The following is a 21,140-nucleotide window of genomic DNA, read 5'->3' as shown; positions in this document are numbered from 1 at the left end:
ACCTACTGACCTAGTTTTTGACCGCAGTTGACCCAGTTTCGAACTTGACCTAGATATCTTCAAGATAAAAATTCTGACCAATTTTCATACAGATCCCATGAAAAATATGGCCTCTAGAGAGGTCACAAGGTTTTTTTGTTGTTTGACCTACTGACCTAGTTTTTGATGGCATGTGACCCAGTTTCGAACTTGACCTAGATATCATCAAGGTGAACATTCTGACCAGGTCACAAGGTTTTTTTATTATTTGACCTACTGACCTAGTTTTTGATGGCACGTGACCCAGTTTTGAACTTGACCTAGATATCATCAAGATGAGCATTTTGAATAACTTTCATGAAGATCCGTTGAAAAGTATGGCCACGAGAGAGGTCACAAGGTTTTTCTATTTCTAGACCTACTGACCTAGTTTTTGATCGCAGTTGACCCAGTTTCGAACTTGATCTAGATATCATCAAGATAAACATTCTGACCAACTTTCATAAAGATCCCATGAAAAATGTGACCTCTAGAGTGGTCACAAGCAAAAATGTACGCACGCACGGATGCACGTACGCAGGCGCGGACGACAGACGCTGCGTGATCACAAAAGCTCACATTGTCACTTTGTGACATGTGAGCTAAAAATAACACTTATATTCAGCTTTTTTGAACAAATTGTGGAAAATTTGTAGTTGTTGTTCTAGTTCACTATCGTGTAGCTGTTAACTCTAGTGCGAAAGTGTTGCCACATCATTGTCATCCTTGGTACTTTTTTTAATTTTTTTGAGTCGGCTAAAGGCTGAAAGCATTTTGACGTGTCCTTGCTATCCAACGATTCTCAAAATGGACCAAATAACACAGTGAAGGGATATAGTGCCATTAGATTTCTCAAACTTCAAACAGTTCACTGCATGAATGAAGTTAAGTTGTGTCAATTCCCTTTGCTATGACCAATATACAATGTAATCTGTCATATTTATGACTTGTAATTGTGCAATACTCGAATGTAACTCATTAAGCATAAATGTGCATTTTAAGAATTGCGCAGGCTTACAAAGCTTGGGTAACATCCAGTGAAAGACAAAAAATAGTTTCACAGGGCTCCAGATAAGATGCGTATTAGCGTAAATTACGTATAGAAATAATGCAAATACGCATGTCTAATAATTTCTAAGCGTATAAAAACGTATATAAAATTACAGAAACGCACACAATGCTTTTTTAAAAACAAAATCTGAATCGTCTGAATGCATTAGGTAACATAGCAGATCAGCCTTCATTCTCCCACATTGAACGTATACACGCATCGTATGATTTCTATAAACTTTGTGTGGGTTGAATTTTGCAGTCAGTAAACGGATAAATTATCGGAAAAAGAAGCTCTTACTGGTTTGTTTAGTTACTACTGATATTAAAAATGATTTTAATTCTTATTTTTTGAGAAATAAACAAATCGGCGAAACATTAAATTGTATTTTCTTGTAGTTTTTGAAATCGAAAGTAGATCGTCTGTTTGGCTGCTTTCACGAAACGAAACAACTTTTTTATGAAAAGATTTAAATAAGAGGTAATTTAACCGTAAACTTCAATGTCAGATACTGCCAATTGCTGCTAAATGTCTTCGTATCATCACAATTTGTAAAATATATTGTTCAAACTGGAGAAAAGTGTAATCGTATCCGGATATAATATTTTGGGTAAATATCGAGCTGTGTTATTAAATTTTAAGAATAAAACTAAAAACAAACTGAAACTGGTAGACTATACTGTCATTTCATCAATCATTAGCCGACTCAGGCCATTCAGGCCTTTGATTAAATTTTAAATTTGCATACGACATCGGATGTAATTAGAATCGTGAACGGATATTTTAAACTTATTTTTGCTTTCGAAATTCAATAAAATTTGTGGATTTTCTAGTTGAAATTAAGGTAGGATCAGACTGCAAAGATATATACTTATTATCTAAATGATGTTTGAACTAAAGTTGATGAAGAAATTTTATCAGGGCACTTTTCGCTGTGCTCGGTTAATCAGTAGGTGCTTTAACGTATAATATTATTAATTGATGCTTTTCAATTGTGACATGTACACATATATCATACTTTTCAATACTTTTTCAATTAAGAAAATTCATGATTCTCATGGACTAGTTTTGTGGTCAACTGCTGTGACTTAATTTGCTGATTAAATAAATTTTCCTAAAGTGCCTGTCTCAAAACATAACTCATCTGCTTTTTGCAAGTTTATGCCTTTTGACTTAGAAAATCAGTTTTTTGGTTAAGTTTGTTTAGGTCAGTTTAATCCTAACATCAGTATTGCTTTAAAACTTGCAATGTCCCTCATAAGTTGACCTGTACAGCAGAACATATCGTCCTGCTTTTGCAGATTTATGGCCCCTTTTGGATTAGAAAATCAGATTTCTTGGTAGTTTTATGTTTAGGTCAACTTTTTCCTTAACTATCAAAGCTATGCTTGAATTGAACACTTGTTCACCATCTAAGACTGACAGCAAGAAATAACTCATCGCTTTTGCAATATTATTGCCCTTTTGATTAGAAAATCTTTTCTTGGTTGGTATTGTTTAAGTCAACTTTTTCTAAACTATCAAGCTATTGCTTTAACTTCAACAGTTTTCACACTAAATGGTGACTTAATTCAAGATACATAATTATCCCTTTTTGCAAGAATGAGGCCCTTTTTAGACTTAGCAAACACTGGGAGAACTAAATTTCTTTAAAGTATTAAAAACTATTTGCTCAGCACCCGTCAAGTGTGGCTTTTTATAACAATGGTCTACTAAGCTGCTGAAGAAATTTTACAGGGCTAACATGGTTAACTTAAAGCTGCTGCAAGAATTTTAGGGCACTTTACGTTCGATAGCTGGCTGCTTAGGATAATTTATTAATTGATGCTTTTTTACAGTACACATAATCAATACTTTATCAGTACTTTTTCAATTAATTGTAACACTTCATTGATTCTCATGACCTGTGTGCACTCGCTGTGACTTAATTTGCTGATAAAAAAAATCGGCGAGGCATGTCCACAGGATAAAGAGCGGGATTTAGCAGAAAATCAAAGGCAGGAGGGCACATTATAAGGGCAGCGTGACAGCAGTTAAAAAGGGCAGGGTGGGGCGCCCCGCTGTGTCGCTCTAGAAATAACACTATTAGCGCTGTACTTGAATGACAGCTGAAGCTATAGTATCAAGACTATAGTCATGATCAGTTTAAAGGCATACGATAATATTATATACTTACATCAGTATAATATTTTGTTACCGAATAAATCAATTCATCATAGTACATTGTTACATCTCACTGTCTGTTTATGTGTGATTAACGGTCAGTAATGAAGTTAAATTGCAACATAACATTTCTTTTGAATTAACCTTTAGCCTGCTGGCGGCAAGTGATTTTGCCTTTGCAACCAGTGCAGACCAAGATCAGCCTGCATGCTGATCTTGATCTGCACTGTTTGCTGTTCGGTCAGTAAATTTTCATTGAAGATCCCTTCAAATAATAAATGATACTGCCCAAATTGAATGATAGACCAGTCCATTTTAGAAATTTAGCAGGGTAAAGGTTAAACTAATGGTTATATTACTGATATTTCAGAGCTTTACCTAGTATAAAATTGTGATCATCTTTTTCTGCGTGTATAATATATATCTTGCAATTTGTACTTTTGATTTATAAAAGAAAGCATGGTCAGTTTAGCCTTGTTTAACCTTTAGCCTGCCGGCAGCGAGTGATTCTGTCTTTGCGACCAGTGCAGACCAAGATCAGCCTGCACTACTGTGCAGGCTGATTTTGGTCTGCACTGTTCGCAATTCAGTCAGTAAATTTTCAGTGACCATCCCTTCGAATAATAAATGAAACTGCCTTAATTGAATGATGGACCAGTCCATTTTAGAAATTTAGCAGAGTAAATGTTGAAACTATATTTCTTTTCTTACTGCATTTCAGAATTGATTTTTTTATTGAACACACTGGAAGTATGGGCAAGAAGCTGAGTCGTTCCATCTACACAAAATTTTTCATCTGTCTGTTTGCCTCAGTGCTGGCACTGATTATACTGGCTGTGATAGTTCTGGTATGGCCTGAGAAGACACTGCAGGAGGTGGGCGCAGACAAGTTCAAGTCTGTGAGGCTTCCTACAGGTCCACCAATAGATATCCGCAATGACAGTCCATTGGCTGATGAGAGGGATGAATTGTGTACTTTTCACAAATGTTTCAATGTGTATGAGTGTGGATACAATGATCAGACAAAAATAAGTGTCTATGTTTACCCCATACAGCAGGTAAAAAAAAAATATGCTAAAGTACACATTGATATAAGTATGTAAAGAACTGCATTGTAAGTTCTAACATAAGATTAAAGACCTTTAACTCATAGGCATATAACCATTATGATGGATTTTGAATGGAAAATTATGTTGAACTATTTGTTTTGCTAGTAATACCTAAAGTTTTGCACTGCTTACTGATTATTTCTATTTTGTAAGTTTTTTTTATGCTGAGAAGTACGTTTATTTTCAAAATGCTTTTGGACATCATGCTTATCAATATAATACTTAAGCACAAAAATACATGGATGCCATGTTTATCAATATAATACTTAAGCTCAAAAATACATGGATACCATGTTTATCAATATAATACTTAAGCTCAAAAATACATGGATACCATGTTTATCAATATAATACTTAAGCTGAAAAATATGTGTTGGTCAAATTTTAAGTATGATATTTAAGCTCGAAAGCTCATTCAACAACATTTATATAGAAATAAGTGAATGTCCTCATTCTGCAGCTGAAAGATTGATCTCTGTTTCAGTTCCTTGATGAGTCTGGAGCATCAATGTTGTTGTCTATATCCAAGGAATTCTATGAGGTACTGTCAGCCATCATGGAGAGTCCATTCTACACCAGTGACCCCACCAAATGTTGTCTGTATGTACCATCTATAGACCTACTCAACCAGAACAAACTCCGGTTGAAGGAGACCAGTCAAGCTCTTGCCGCATTGAAATGGTAACTAAGGAAACATCTTTCAGACATTTACTGTTTGTTAAATTAAAGTTAGTAAAAATAAAATTAGATTTTTTGTGTACGCCTTCAAATCTGGTTAGTCTTACTCATCAGTAATACTACAACAGAACTGGTTTACTCCAGTACAGAACTGTATGGTTGCTGTGAATATATGAGCATGAAGAAAGGAATTCTTGGCAAGGTAGTTCTGCACCTGTTTAGTATATTTTTAGCTCACCTGAGTGCTCAGGGTGAGGTATTGTGATCACTCACCGTCCGGCGTCCGTCCGTCCGTCCGTCCGTCGTCCGTCCGTCCGTCCACACTTTCCTTTAAACAACATCTCCTCCTAAACCAACAGGCCAATTTTGATGAAACTTCACAGGGTTGTTCCTTGGATGGTCTTCTTTAAAAATTGTTCAAAGAATTGAATTCCATACAGAATTCTGGTTGCCATGGCAACCAAAAGTAAAAACTTTAAAAATCTTCTTCTCAAAAACCAGAAGCCCTAGAGCTTAGATATTTGGTGTGAAGCATTGCCTAGTGGACCTCTACCAAGTTTGTTCAAATCATGACCCCAGGGTCAAAATTGACCCCGCCCCGGGGGTCACTTGATTTTACATAGGAAAATCTTAAAAAATCTTCTTCTCAAAAACCAGAAGCCCTAGAGCTTAGATATTTGACTTGTAGCATTACCTAGTGGACATCTACTAAAATTGTTCAAATCATGACCCCAGGGTCAAAATTGACCTCCCCCCAGGGGTCACTTGATTTTACATAGGAAAATCTTCAAAAAATTTCTAAAAATAAACCAGAAGGCTTAGAGCTTAGATATTTGACATGTAGCATTGCCTAGTGGACCTCTACAAAATTTGTTCAAATCATGACCCCCGGGTCAAAATTGACCCCACCCCAGGGGTCACTTGATTTTACATAGGAAAATCTTCAAAAATTTTCTAAAAATAAACCAGAAGGCTTAGAGCTTAGATATTTGACATGTAGCATTGCCTAGTGGACCTCTACAAAATTTGTTCAAATCATGACCCCCGGGTCAAAATTGACCCCACCCCAGGGGTCACTTGATTTTACATAGGAAAATCTTCAAAAATTTTCTAAAAATGAACCAGAAGGCCTTGGTCTTAGATATTTGACATGTAGCATTGCCTAGTAGACTTCTACAAAATTTATTCAAATCATGACCCCCGGGGTCAAATTGACCCCGCCCCATGGGATTACTTGATTGTACATAGAAAAATCTTCAAAATAAACCAGAAGGCCTAGAGCTTAGATATTTCATATGTAGCATTGCCTAGTGGACCTCTACAAAATTTGTTCAAATCATGACCCCCGGGGTTAAAATTGACCCCACCCCAGGGGTCACTTGATTTTACATAGGAAAATCTTCAAAAAATTTCTAAAAATAAACCAGAAGGCTTAGATCTTAGATATTTGACATGTAGCATTGCCTAGTAGACTTCTACAAAATTTGTTCAAATCATTACCTCCGGGGTCAAATTGACCCCACCCCATGGGGTTATTTGTTTAGCTTTAGCAAAGAATTTTTTCAAGAAAGCAATTAAACTAAGGTGAGCGATATAGGGCCATCATGGCCCTCTTGTTTAAAAATCACACTGAATTTGAAATACAGTCTTCTCATTTTATGAGTTAGGTATGCCTAGGTACATTTAACATGTGATTTGCATATATTTTAGGTGGGGAGATGGTGCCAACCATTTACTAATGAACATGTTGCCAGGCAGTGTGCCAGAATATAACAATGTGATAGATATCAATGTTGGTAAAGCAGTAATTGCTGGTGGTGGGTTTTCATCGTGGACATACAGACGAACATATGATGTCTCTATACCAGTCTACAACCCTCTAACTGCCAACATCTATTTACCAGAGAAATCTTACTTGTAAGTACCATCATGATTGTTGTTTTGTCTAAACCGATTACAAAATATCTCTATCAGTCTCAGCTCATCTTGATGTTACCGCTTACACGATTGAACCAGCCTTTGCGACCAGTGTAGATCATGATCAGCCTGCACATCCAAGCAGTCTGATCAAGATCTACAATGTTTGCCATTCAGTCAGTATCTTTTTGGTAAGCACCCCTTTTAACGGTTAATGGTATTGTCCAAATTGAAAGACGGACAAGTTCATTATGGAAATTTAGCAAGGTAAGGGTTAAAATATTAAATATATCAAATACCTATCTTTTGCAAAATATTTTGTCTTTAGATATTTACTTCAGTGTTGAAAGTCCTCATCAGATATATTCGATTTTATTAATCTCCCGCCACGTGTGGTGGGGGGGGGGGTTATAGGAATGGTCTCCGTCTGTCCTTCTGTCTTCTGTCATTCCGTAACATTTTGTGTCCACTCTGTATCTCCTAAACCCCTTGAAGAATAATCATGAAACTTGGATCAAATGATCACCTCATCAAGACGATGTGCAGAACCCATGAGTCAGCCATGTCGGCTCAAGGTCAAAGGTTTGAGCCTTTCATTTCGTGTCCGCTCTGTATCTCCTTAACCCCTTGAAGGATAATCATGAAACTTGGATCAAATGATCACCTCATCAAGACGATGTACAGAACCCATGAATCAGCCATGTCGGCTCAAGGTCAAGGTCACAACTCGAGGTCAAAGGTTTGAGCCTTCCATTTTGTGTCCGCTCTGTATCTTCTAAACCCTTTGAAGGATAATCATAAAACTTGGATCTAATGATTACCTCATCAAGACGATGTACAGAACCCATGAGTCAGTCATGTCGGCTCAAGGTCAAGGTCACAACTCAAGGTCAAAGGTTTGAGCCTTCCATTTCCTGTCCACTCTGTTTCTCCTAAACCCCTTGAAGGATAATCATGAAACTTGGGTCAGATGATCACCTCATCAATACGATGCGCAGAACCCATGAGTCAGCCATGTCGGCTCAAGGTCAAGGTCACGACTCAAGGTCAAAGGTTTGAGCCTTCCATTTTGTGTCTGCACTGTATCTCCTAAACCCCTTGAAAGATAATCATGAAACTTGGATCAAATGGTCACCTCATCAAGACGATGTGCAGAACCCATGAGTCAGCCATGTCGGCTCAAGGTCAAGGCCACAACTCAAGGTCAAATGTTTGAGCCTTCCATATCGTGTCTGCTCTGTATCTACTAAACCGCTTTAAGGATAATCATGAAACTTAGATCAAATGATCACCTCATCAAGACAATTTGCAGAACCCATGAGTCAGCCATGGTGGCTCAATGTCAAGGTCACAACTCAAGGTCCAAGGTTTTAGCCACTATCCATAACAGCGGCGGGGGATATAGCTGTCTTTTAGACTGCCTTGTTTTGTATATAAATTAAATGAGCATGCAGAGCTACATTTATAGTTAAATGTCATGCAGTATCAGTTCAGTATTAAAAAGCTTCCATTTTTTTTTGGTGAAAGTACACATTTATACTGTGTTTAGCTATACATGTATTAAGTGTGTACTATTCTAAACCTAATGATAGTACTGATAATACACATAAACTTGTTAATTTTATGTCAACTTAGCCTGTACGGTATGTTCTAATTTTTGTTATTTTCAAATATGAAATTTGGGTCTTGTATACCTTTAACAGTTTAATATTACATATAGTTTATGTAAACATAGAATTAACAGGTTTAAGAGTACCAACAGTATTATGAAGAAGGTTTAAAATTTTAAACACTTGTTACATGTATTGCTAAACACAGTACAAGTGTGTACAACTAAAACACTGAAAGTTTCCTTAAGAAATAACTTTTATTGTATGGCATTTAATAATATGCATGTAGCTGTATGTGCACAGTTAATTTACATAGTAAAGTTGAGGGTTTTGATACATATGAAGTAAAAATATACATTACAGAGAAGTGCGGCAGTGGTTGTTGGTGTCCACACAGACAGGTTTACATCAGGAGTATAAAGAGGTTCTGGTAGGATTGGACAAGTCTCAGTTTTTGCTTGTAGATAAGTGTCCTACCTCAGACAGTAACTGGGACTTTACAAAGAGGTGCCAGGACACTTTGACATTCCAGTATCCACAAGTTCTCCAGGTAGGATTGTAATAGTAGAATGAGTCCTTTGATTGTTGGCAATACTTATCAACTGCATGTTTGTAATCCTTTACACTGTTATCATTTACTGCATGCTTCATGTTCACTGCTAGGTTGATAGCTGATGGAAAGAATATGAATTGAAATAAAGAGTTTTTTTGAGTGATTGAGGTTGTAAATTTATGATAACAGGAGTTCCAGCCTTAGTAATAAGCAGTACTCCACTTCTCCTGTTATAGAAAAGGTCTTGAATGAATGGAAAGAATCACATAGCCAAATACACCAGTTTCATTTTGTTTTGTTGGTTTGAAAAAAAAGCATCACATTAAATTTTTTTTTGTTTTTTTAGCTCACCTGTCACAAAGTGACAAGGTGAGCTTTTGTGATCGTGCGGTGTCCGTCGTCCGTCATCCATCCGTGCGTGCGTCCGTCCGTGCGTCCGTAAACTTTTGCTTGTGACCACTCTAGAGGTCACATTTTTCATGGGATCTTTATGAAAGTTGGTCAGAATGTTTATCTTGATGATATCTAGGTCAAGTACGAAACTGGGTCACGTGCCATCAAAAACTAGGTCAGTAGGTCTAAAAATAGAAAAACCTTGTGACCTCTCTAGAGGCCATATATTTCACAAGATCTTCATGAAAATTGGTCAGAATGTTCACCTTGATAATATCTAGGTAAAGTTCGAAACTGGGTCACGTGCCTTCAAAAACTAGGTCAGTAGGTCTAAAAATAGAAAAACCTTGTGACCTCTCTAGAGGCCATATATTTCAAAAGATCTTCATGGAAATTCATCAGAATGTTCACCTTGATGATATCTAGGTCAAGTTCGAAACTGGGTCACGTGCCTTCAAAAACTAGGTCAGTAGGTCTAAAAATACAAAAACCTTGTGACCTCTCTAGAGGCCATATATTTCACAAGATCTTCATGAAAATTGGTCAGAACGTTCACCTTGATGATATCTAGGTCAAGTTTGAAACTGGGTCACGTGCCATCAAAAACTAGGTCAGTAGGTCAAATAATAGAAAAACCTTGTGACCTCTCTAAAGGCCATATTTTTCATGGGATCTGTATGAAAGTTGGTCTGAATGTTCATCTTGATGATATCTAGGTTAGGTTCGAAACTGGGTCACGTGCGGTCAAAAACTAGGTCAGTAGGTCTAAAAATAGAAAAAAATCGTCACCTCTCTAGAGGCCATATATTTCATGAGATCTTCATGAAAATTGGTCAGAATGTTCACCTTGATGATATCTAGGTCAAGTTCGAAAGTGGGTCACCTGCTACCAAAAACTAGGTCAGTAGGTCAAATAATAGAAAAACCTTGTGACCTCTCTAGAGGCCATATTTTTCATGGGATCTGTATGAAAGTTGGTCTGAATGTTCATCTTGATGATATTTAGGTCAAGTTCGAAACTGGGTCACGTGCCTTCAAAAACTAGGTCAGTAGGTCAAATAATAGAAAAACATTGTGACCTCTCTAAAGGCCATATTTTTCATGGGATCTGTATGAAAATTGGTCTGAACGTTCATCTTGATGATATCTAGGTCAAGTTTGAAACAGGGTCATGTGCGGTCAAAAACTAGGTCAGTAGGTCTAAAAATAGAAAAACCTTGTGACCTCTCTAGAGGCCATACTTGTGAATGGATCTCCATAAAAATTGGTCAGAATGTTCACCTTGATGATATCTAGAACAAGTTTGAAACTGGGTCACATGCCTTAAAAAACTAGGTTAGTAGGTCAAATAATAAAAAAAACCTTGTGACCTCCCTAGAGGCCATACTTTTTATGGGATCTGTATGAAAGTTGGTCTGAATGTTCATCATGATGATATCTAGGTCAAGTTTGAAACTAGGTCAACTGCGGTCAAAAACTAGGTCAGTAGGTCTAAAATTATTAAAATCTTTTGACCTCTCTAGAGGCCATATTTTTCAATGGATCTTCATGAAAATTAATCTGAATGTTCTGCTTGATGATATCTAGGTCAGTTTCGAAACTGGGTCACGTGCAATCAAAAACCTGGCCAGTAGATATAAAAATAGAAAAACCTTGTGACCTCTCTAGAGGCCATATTTTTCATGAGATCTTCATGAAAATTAGTGAGAATGTTCACCTTGATGATATCTAGGTAAAATTCAAAACAGGGTCACGTACCTTCGAAAACTAGGTCAATAGGTCAAATAATAGAAAAACCTTGTGACCTCTCTAGAGACCATATTTTTCAATGGATCTTCATGAAAATTGGTCAGAATTTTTTTCTTGATAATATCTAGGTCAAGTTCAAAACTGGGTCACATGAGCTCAAAAACTAGGTCACTATGTCAAATAATAGAAAAAACGACGTCATACTCAAAACTGGGTCATGTGGGAAGAGGTGAGCGATTCAGGACCATCATGGTCCTCTTGTTTCAATTTTGAAGGAATCAACCTTTTGCCTAGTTCTACGTGGTTCCAGACTGGGTCAGACAGCGCTGTATGATGCCATGAAGGCGGGCTGTATCCCAGTTGTAGTTGCTGACAGTTATGTGATGCCATTCTCTGAAGTCCTGGACTGGAAAAGGTATGACACTAGTTTGGACACTTCTGTATTGTATGTGCTTGCCTCGGGTGGTTGGGGGTTTGCACCCTAGCTGCATCATACCAAAGACATGGAAAATGGTACTTGCAACTCCCTCAGCACTCGGCATTAGGGATATAGTTCTAGGACTGGTCAGCCGAGCGTCAGTAAAATGTGACTGGGTGAAGTGTCATGTCACATTTCTGCGGCCTGATATTCTATTGAGGTGACACTATAAAGGACATTGTGCTTACTGCTACAAAAAGGCACCATATTTTATATTTTATGACATAAAATTATTTAGAAAAAAATGCTTAAGCAGAAAACTCGCACAAACTGTAAATAGTAGCAAAAATAGGTATCTTGCTGTTTATGAAAGAGCAAACAGTACAAATAAATAGAATAGATTGTTACGAAGAACATATTTGTTTATAGGGCAGCTGTAACAGTAAGAGAAGATGACCTTGGAGATGTTGTTAAAATTCTGCAGTCATTTAGCACAGAACGTATCTATGAAATGAGACAGCAGGTCCACTTCTTCTTCAACAAATATTTCCGCACCATGAAGGATATAACACTAACTACACTACAGATCATCAATGATAGGGTGTTCCCCTATGCTGGCAGAAAGTACGAGGAATGGAATGACTTCCCAAGAATGGTAAATATTATTTTTCGTCTTGATTCATGCATTTACAAATTATACACAGCTGATATTGAAATACAAGATTTTCTGAAAATTCAGTGATAGGCATTATCAAAATGCATCTGTTTATACAGCTGAAATACGATATCTCGAACTCACTGCTCTCAAAATTCTTTCTATCTCGAATATATTTTCAAGTCCAGTCCTGAAAACACATACACAAAATACCATTTTAACTCAAATTTTGGCAATGTCGTAAAATGCTTGATCCCTTGGAATTTGAGTTACCGAGTTTCAACTGTGTTTAAATTCACTGTTTTTATTGATGTATTTCAGGGAACATCTAGAAATCCACTGTTCCTTCCTCTAATGCCACCTAGCAGTCAAGGTTTTACAGCAGTGATACTAACATATGACAGACTGGAATCACTGTTTGATGTCATACTGCAGGTAGCAAAGGTGCCCAGTCTAGCCAAGATCATTGTAGTGTGGAACAACCAGGAAAAAACACCACCTCATGGTCAGTATTTGTTAGAAAAGTTATTCATGTTTAACAATTTAATGTGACAGTTCACTGTAATAAATTTTCATATACCATGTATAAAGGTTCAGTTTTAAAGAACATTGTGGTAGGTTAAATACTATATTATATTAAAGACAAGATAGTTATTACAAAAAATTTGAATTACCAGAAATCATAAAAACATTCCTGCTTTAAATCTTTCAGAGTCTGCCTGGCCAAATTCTGGAAAACCTCTGAAGGTGATTCAGACATCTGAGAATAAACTGAGTAATAGGTAGGTTTCCATTCCTGTTTATGCACAGTGCAGTGTACTGACATCTTACTTTGGGAAGAATTGGCTAGCAGATATCATCAAAATTCTTATTTAGTTTTACACATATACAATGTAAACTGAATATATCTATTAAAAAAACTTCTGTTCCAAATTTGCAAGAGAGAATTAGCAATATTGTTAAATGGTGTGTTTGTTTTGGTAATCTTTTAAATTAGAAATTATGTGTGACAAGTTACTAATATAGCTCACTTGATTTTCTTGCCCCTTCCTTGTTCGGGTTCAGGCGTCCCTTGTGTCATGTAAGTAAACAATCTTGATGGCTTGCAGAAGGTTAGTGGATCCGTCCAGGTGTCTGCTGTGCCTAAACCATGTCCAGAGGGACTTTTGGGGTCATCCTCCATCATTAAAAGCTGAAATGTGTTCTTGTAATTTGAACTGTGTAAAACCCAACAGAAACATTACTAATGAAAGACTAAGAATTTTTTATCCCTTTCTGTTTAAAATGCCAGTTAGTAAACTGTTTTCAGTTTTAACAGTATTTCTTCTTTTGTTCATACATAGATTTAAGGCATACAAGGAGATAGAGACAGAATGTATCCTAGCGCTAGATGATGATATTGTTATGCTGACAGCTGATGAATTACAGTTTGGATTTGAGGTAGGTTTGGTGTCTCCATGGAGATGAAATCTTAATGAAAACAGTATGCGATATTTTGAAGTAAGACAAATATATCATATAAATGATAACATATCTTGCATCTAAAATATTCGCTGTTGGACTTTGAAATAAAGCAATAGAGTTTGTGTTACAAACAGAAATTCTCCCTGGTATTGAATTACAGGAAATATTTACAGTAGAATGCTTTGTCAAACTGTTATTCTAACTGGCTGTACAAATTTGAATCATGTCTAATTTAACAATAATTTAAAACCAGTAAGTAAATGCATTTTTCTAAATTTTGCAATTGTAGTTGCCACAATACTACTGAATTTTAATGTTTAAAATTTCAGGTATGGCGTGAGTTCCCGGATCGTTTAGTTGGATTTCCATCTAGAGTTCACCTGTGGGATAATACCACAGGAAAATGGAGATACGAATCTGAATGGACAAATTCTATATCCATGGTTCTCACTGGAGCTGCTTTCTATCACAAGGTATATACTGTACTAGATCATGTATTTTCGTATATTACATGTTTTTCAGTGAATTATCAAAATGTTAGGGTGATATATATCTGTATTTTCACAGTGAAAAATATCAGATATATTTTTCATTGATAAGAAACCATAAAATGGGTAAATTTAGTCAAAACATGAAATAAAAAGAAAATTTATTTGTTTTACACATAAGATCAAAATATCTTTCACTCATGAACACCATAGGTTACATTTTCATTAGTGGCTATGCCACTTGTGAAAATATTGTATCTGGTTTTCTTTTGAGAAAGATAATTTAATCTTATACTGAAACAAACAAATATCCTCTATATCACTTTGTTCACCTTGCTGAACTGACCTCATGAGTTGCAGTATTGAACATAATGCTGCTGAATATTCACACCCATTTAGATTGAAAATTCTCACTGAATATTAGTGAAAATAAAATCAAAATGGAAATTGTATAATATAGATCTACATTGTTTATGGCATGTTTGGTTGTCAGTGGAATAGTACTCTCCAGGTTATCGGTGGAGTTGTATTCCACCATAGATAAATATGCGTAGTATTTATTGGAACTACTTTCACACTTTAAAGCCTCTTTTAACATAAATATATGGTTGATTTTATTAATGTTTTTCTTAAGTCTTACTTTAAAATGGTGATTCATATGATATATTAACGTATTTTTTTTTTTATTTTACCAGTATTTCAGCTATCTGTATACATCCAACATGCCTGGCAATATAAAGTCCTGGGTAGATGAACACATGAACTGTGAAGACATTGCAATGAACTTCCTTATCTCAAACGTTACCGGCAAAGCACCTATTAAAGTTACGCCAAGAAAGAAGTTCAAATGTCCTGAATGTATCAATACAGAGATGTTGTCAGCAGATATCACACACATGGTAGAGAGATCAGAATGTATAAACCAGTTTACAAGTGTTTATCAGTCCATGCCATTAAAATCTGTGGAATTTCGTGCTGATCCAGTGCTATACAAAGATAATTTTAATATTGAATTAAAGAAATTTAATGATATAGGAAGTTTATAGATCTGAGAAATTAGAATATTGAATATCAGTGAACATGTGATTGCAATTCTGATAACCTTGTTTCTCTGAAAAAGTCATTGATAACTTAACGCTTTTTCTGGATGTTACATACTACATGTGAGTGCAATTAAATAATGTGCAAATGAGTATTATGTGACCGTGACAGGCTGTCTTGTATTATTAATTTGTTATAAAAAAGGGTAAAAATTGACAGAATTATAACTTTCTGGCTGCAGTTCGTTCGCATTTTATTAAATTTTTAGTTTTATGATTATTTAAAAAAAAAAAAAAGATCATATTATATTTCTACCATATTCTCAGAGAGTCAAACATGTTATCAGAAATGCATTTTACTTGTTACACAGTCCAGTATTCATGAATGATTTAAGCCGGAAATTTAGACTAAAGAATTGTTTGTTGCAATTTCATAGGGATGACACTTAGCTGAGCTGTCTATATCTATAAAGTTTTATCACAATATGTCAAGGGCTGAGCACGGAACTACAGTATCATGTTCTTTATTTCTATACATTTACAATACTTTGCACACAGCCCTCAGTGTGTTTTAATGTTTAAAACTACTTGCCCACAGTTTTGGAGAAACTGTTCAACATGTTCATTTCCAGCAAGTTTGGCTTGGAATGTATATAAGACACTGAAAAATGATGAAGTGGGTGAAAATGATAGTTAGATATGGGTAAAATGCAAGAAGAATGTAAATTTTCTACATTATTTCAAAAACGTTGCAATGGTTTACTACCTTCTGCACAATATTTTAGTTATTTATAAGAATATCTTGCAAAAATCTTATGTTAATAAGTTTGTGTTACTAGTCACTTTCAGAGCACTCACCTTTTCTGGATTTTTGAGAGAAATTATATAATGACAGACCAAAAAAAAAAAAATTGAAGTCTAAGCCTCAGGTTTTAAACATTGATGAATATGGACCACGTTGCCATAGAAACCATGGGATACAAAGCAAATTGTGATACATGGACTTTAAAAGACTTTGTTTTACACAGTTCATTTTCAGATTTACCAATCATCCATTTGTTTGTGTTATTTGTACAAAGGCCAGTATTATATTTTGTACTTCGCTTTAATTTTATTATTTATCTGCTGTGTTATAGCCTAACTTGTGATCTGTATGAAACTGTTTTGAAAGGCTAGTACCTTGTATTTTAGGCTATGTGTGTATTAGTTTATACATGTATACAAGTGATTAAGAAGATCTTTTGTTTGCTTGACAGCTTTTGTGATAAGTTCATTGTGTGACCAGATATAATCGCAGGGTATTTCTTTGAATATTTTAAGGGCACTGACTTCCAGATTGTACGATAACAAAAAGGAAAATTTTTAGATATCAGAAAGTTATTGCTATATTTCTTAAGAAGGTTTTGAAAGTTAGTATTTGACAGATTATGTATTATGAAAACACATAAGAATTAGTTGTTTTTACTAATTTTTCAAAACTGAAAAGCATTTGTAACGGGGCACTGGAGGTAAACTGCTTTAATTATAAAGTTTTATGTTTGATGACAGGTAAATACATATTCCTCTGTGGTGTACTGGAAAAATTTTATTGCTACAGTGGTCGGAGTTTGATTCCCAACGTAGGCATGTTTTTGTTTCTTGATTCGGTATTTTTTTAGATAGTTTAGGAGCAAAAACTCATGTTCTAATGTTCATAATATGACCAAACTTCAATTTTTAAGAAAGGTCATTATTGGCCAAAATCTGGAGGTCAGTGTCTTTAAGATGCTCACCTGCACAAAATCTGGAGGTCAGTGTCTTTAAGATGCTCACCTGCACAAACTATGTGTTTATAATGCCTATATGTAATATTGCATCTCTGCTGTAAACTTACTGACAGCAATGAATGTTTCTAAAATGTCCATTTAGGATAGTTAAGACATGTCATTTCATGCTAGATTTGAAATTGAACATTGAAAATTCCTATGATATCCTTTCAGTAGCCGTATCATATTGAAATGTATTAGTGTCTGATGGCTCTTTCATGCTTAGTAAACGAAATTCATTTTGAAAATATTTCTGAAATGTCTAGGTCTACAGCTCTCAAATATGGAAATATCTGTTATCCAATGCTGACACATTCTGACAACATCAAAAAGGACCTTTTCAACAATTTCCAAGTTCCAAAAATCTGCATATACCCTTTCTCCATTACGGACCCCTGTGGGATTTGTGTTTTTCCCAAGTGCAAATATTTTTTCGTAGTTGAAAAGCTGACCGAAGGTATTTTCATATCGTAAGAAAGTACTGAAAATTGACTCCCCATTAAAAAAAAATGTACACATGCATACATTTAGAAGGGATGACACCTGCACTTGAACCCTGACTATAGACCAATGCAAATGCGGCTTGTTTTCAAATTTAGCCTGTGTACTTTCATTTTCTTTACTCTTGGGAAAAGCTGAAGGTCGTCTGTTGTCATTTTCTGTGTTGTCAGAAACATGTTGTATGCCTGGTGAGATTGTATAAAAAAACGTGCCGGCCCTCCTAAGGATATATTGTAACTGCAGACTTAGCATTATTTGTAAAACTGCACAACGTCAGCCCTTGCTAGCTTCAAAATGGACACTCATACATTTATGGACATGAAAATCTTAATTTACTAAACTTTTTTGAAGCCAGGGAGTTTTCTTTGCAGTAATTGAGCTATTAATGGTGTTTGTATTGTTACCTAAATCACAATGCCAATGTCAACGCAATAAGGGCGTATCTACATATAATAATCACATGTAGATATGCCCTTATTGCGTTGAACCCTCGAACAGCTTTAAATGCCAAGTGGGGACTGTAAAAATTCTCCCCATTCTTAGTCACAGTGTTGTTACATTTTGTTGTCCATTGGAATCTAGAAGTCCATTCAGTTTTACTATAAAAAAGTTCTATTTATGGCCTGGCATCTGTGAAGTTTTGTCAGTAGCAGTGAAGTTTGAACCAGCAAGCTTAGCCCTTACCATGCTGGACACGATTGATTTTGCCTTTGCGACCAGTGTAGATCATGGTCAGCCTAACCATCTGTGCAGTCTGATCAAGATCTGCACTGTTCGCCATTCAGTCAATATGTTTTTGTTAAGCACCCCTTTTAACAGTTATTGGTACTGTCCAAATTGAAAGGTGAACAAGTTCATTATAGAAATTTAGCAGGGTAAGGGTTACTGAATACTGCAAGCCTCCAGATTTATGTCATATTTGTTTCAAAATTTCCTTGTGTTTGTAATTTGAGAAAAAAATCTTGTAAAGAGATTCCGTCTATTCCGTCTATGGTAACATTATGTCAATAAAAATGTAGAAATTCTCAATAGTGGCAGTCAAGCTATTGAAATTTGTTACGAGAAAGAAAAGTTAAACTGCATTTTACCAATCTTTGTATTTACTATTAAATTATATATTTTAACAATGCTGTATATCATTTTAAATTCTAATATCATTTGTTTTGAATTTCTTTATGTCCATTTGTGTTCAGAATTTAAGATTTTTATCACTACATAAATAATTTATCCACGAGTGAAATTTTGCTAAGCTGTTAATATGGCCACTTCACTGACAAACTCACAAATACATTTAGAGCGATGTTTTAAAGCATTTGGTTACCTTTGTAATGAATTTTGTGGCTTTGATTGGTATCTGATGAGCAGAATCAAGTTTAGCATTGAATTTTTTTTTTTCAAAACTGACATTTGCTTTGAAATGAATACCTTATTATTTGTATTAGTTGCATTATTAACAAAAAGTCAAAGAATAAGTCTTGTTTGACCAGTATATACAATCATGCCTGTTTTTCAAATTTTATATTTGTATCTTCCGTTTATAGGGCTTGTGTAAAGTAACTTTGATTTTCATCCCTGCCACAGCAGATTTGTGTCATCTTGTAGCTACATCAACCAACTGGTCATTGCATTCTGCTTCATTCTATGTTAAATCAAAGCTTTATTTCACAGTAGACTTGCCATTTTTAGCTCACCTGAGCAAAAGGCTCATGGTGAGCTTTTGTGACGGCTCAATGTCCGTCGTCCGTCGTGTGTCCGTCAACATTTTCTAAAATAATCTTCTTCCTGAAAACCACTTGGCAGAATTACACCAAACTTCACAGGAATGATCCTTGGGTGGCCCCCTTTCAACATTTTTCAAAGAATTGAATTCCATGCTGAACTCTGGCTGCCATGGCAACCGAAAGAAAAACTTTAAAAATCATCTTGTCCAAAACCACAGGGCCTAGGACTTTCATATCTGGTGTGTAGCATCATCTAGTGGTCCTCTACCAAAATTGTTCAAATTATCCCCCTAGGGTCAAATATGGCCCCGACAAGGGGGTCACATGGTTTATATAGACTTATATAGAGAGAACTTTGAAAATCTTCTTGTACAAAACCACATGGCCTAGGGATTTGATATATGGTATGTAGCATCATCTAGTGGTCCTCTACCAAGATTGTTCAAATTATCCCCCTAAGATCAAATATGGCCCCACCCCGGTCCCAAGTTTTACATAGACTTATATAGGAAAACAAGTTTAAAATCTTCTTGTCTGAAACCACAACACTTAGACCTTTGATATTCCGTTTGTAGCATTGTCTTATGGTCCTCAACCAAAATTGTTCAAATTGTACCCCTGGGGTGAAAAGAGGCCCTGGGGATCCCAAGTTTTATATAGACTTATATAGGAAAAAACTTTAAAAATCTTCTTGACTGAAACCGTACGACCTAGGCTTTTGGTATTTGGTATGATGCATTGTCTAGTAGTCCTCTGCCAAAATTGTTCAAATTATGCCCCTGGGGTTAAAAGAGGCTCCGCCCTGGGGTCACTTAGTTATTATGTGAGTTATATAGGAAAAAATACTTAAAAATTCACTTGATCCTATTTCCAAGACTGTTTAATTATAATTACCTGATTACCCAAAGCAATATGATGTCACTTGATTGACCTTGACCTACTGACCTACTATCTTGTTTTTAAAGGTACAGCCTTGAAATTTTAATGATATACACAGTTTTGCATACCAGTCGTAAAACTGAATTTCATTGACCATGAATGTGACCTTTTGGAACATGTAGCTCATATTACTCAGGTGAACAATCCAGGGTCATCATTACCCTCTTGTTATAGATATTTTTAGTGAACATGAGCTAAGCTCTTACATTCACCTTTTTATCAGTGAGTTGTATACATGTTTGATCAATTATTTACATGGATATAATCCAGTATTTGAAAGAAGTGTTCTGAGTAAGTGTGCTTTATATTTTACTTTTATGTTGATAAACACTTCATACTCTGTATAGAGTCTTTCCTTTTCATTGTTTCTAGATATGTTTCAACACCATTTACTAGGAGAAACACATCATATGTCTGTCAGTCTGTGTATCAATGTGTTTTAGTGTCTGTGACAATAATGGAATTCTTAGACTGAGAAATTATCTTAGAAAGACCCGAGTCCAAATCGCATAATTCCAAAGCAGGAGCACTTTTTTTAGAAAAAAAAAACAAACTGTAAAATACATTAAAAGCTGCTAAAGTTAAAAGTTGGTACCTTTGACTAATTAAAAATTATTTTTCGTTTTGCCTTTATGCAGGGAGGGGCCCTGTCTGAACTTTAAAAATTGCTTTTTATATTCTGAAAGACTCACAGGAGGTAATAATTGATTGTTATAAACTGGTTTCATCCAGAACTGTGTATCAGTTGTTAAATTTCGACATTGCATTTTCTGTCGATTGTTTTGTGCTATCTCTTTGTATATACATTAATATTTTGTTTCCAATTTTTGTACTTCAGAAATAATGATAATAAAACTTTTTCACAGAG

The 21,140-nt window shown here is 35.5% G+C and overlaps 1 protein-coding gene across 1 annotated transcript in view; it reads left to right on the top strand.

Annotated features, from left to right (window-relative positions):
* The window catches only part of LOC123552181 (exostosin-2-like), a 23,404-nt gene extending 2,264 nt beyond the window's left edge, over positions 1-21,140 (top strand). Inside the window, exons 2-12 of the mRNA XM_045341632.2 lie at positions 3,954-4,290; positions 4,826-5,022; positions 6,730-6,936; positions 8,910-9,096; positions 11,517-11,656; positions 12,089-12,314; positions 12,636-12,819; positions 13,027-13,096; positions 13,658-13,754; positions 14,108-14,251; positions 14,962-21,140. Of these exons, the coding sequence (XP_045197567.2) occupies positions 3,985-4,290; positions 4,826-5,022; positions 6,730-6,936; positions 8,910-9,096; positions 11,517-11,656; positions 12,089-12,314; positions 12,636-12,819; positions 13,027-13,096; positions 13,658-13,754; positions 14,108-14,251; positions 14,962-15,312 (2,109 nt within the window). The 5' untranslated portion in view covers positions 3,954-3,984 and the 3' untranslated portion in view covers positions 15,313-21,140. The remainder of the gene's footprint in view (positions 1-3,953; positions 4,291-4,825; positions 5,023-6,729; positions 6,937-8,909; positions 9,097-11,516; positions 11,657-12,088; positions 12,315-12,635; positions 12,820-13,026; positions 13,097-13,657; positions 13,755-14,107; positions 14,252-14,961) is intronic.

This window comes from Mercenaria mercenaria, chromosome 4 (genome assembly GCF_021730395.1).
Source record: "Mercenaria mercenaria strain notata chromosome 4, MADL_Memer_1, whole genome shotgun sequence".
Taxonomy (NCBI): domain Eukaryota; kingdom Metazoa; phylum Mollusca; class Bivalvia; order Venerida; family Veneridae; genus Mercenaria; species Mercenaria mercenaria.
The sequence above is the reverse complement of the archived record's forward strand: the minus strand, read 5'-3'. Positions and strand labels throughout refer to the sequence as shown.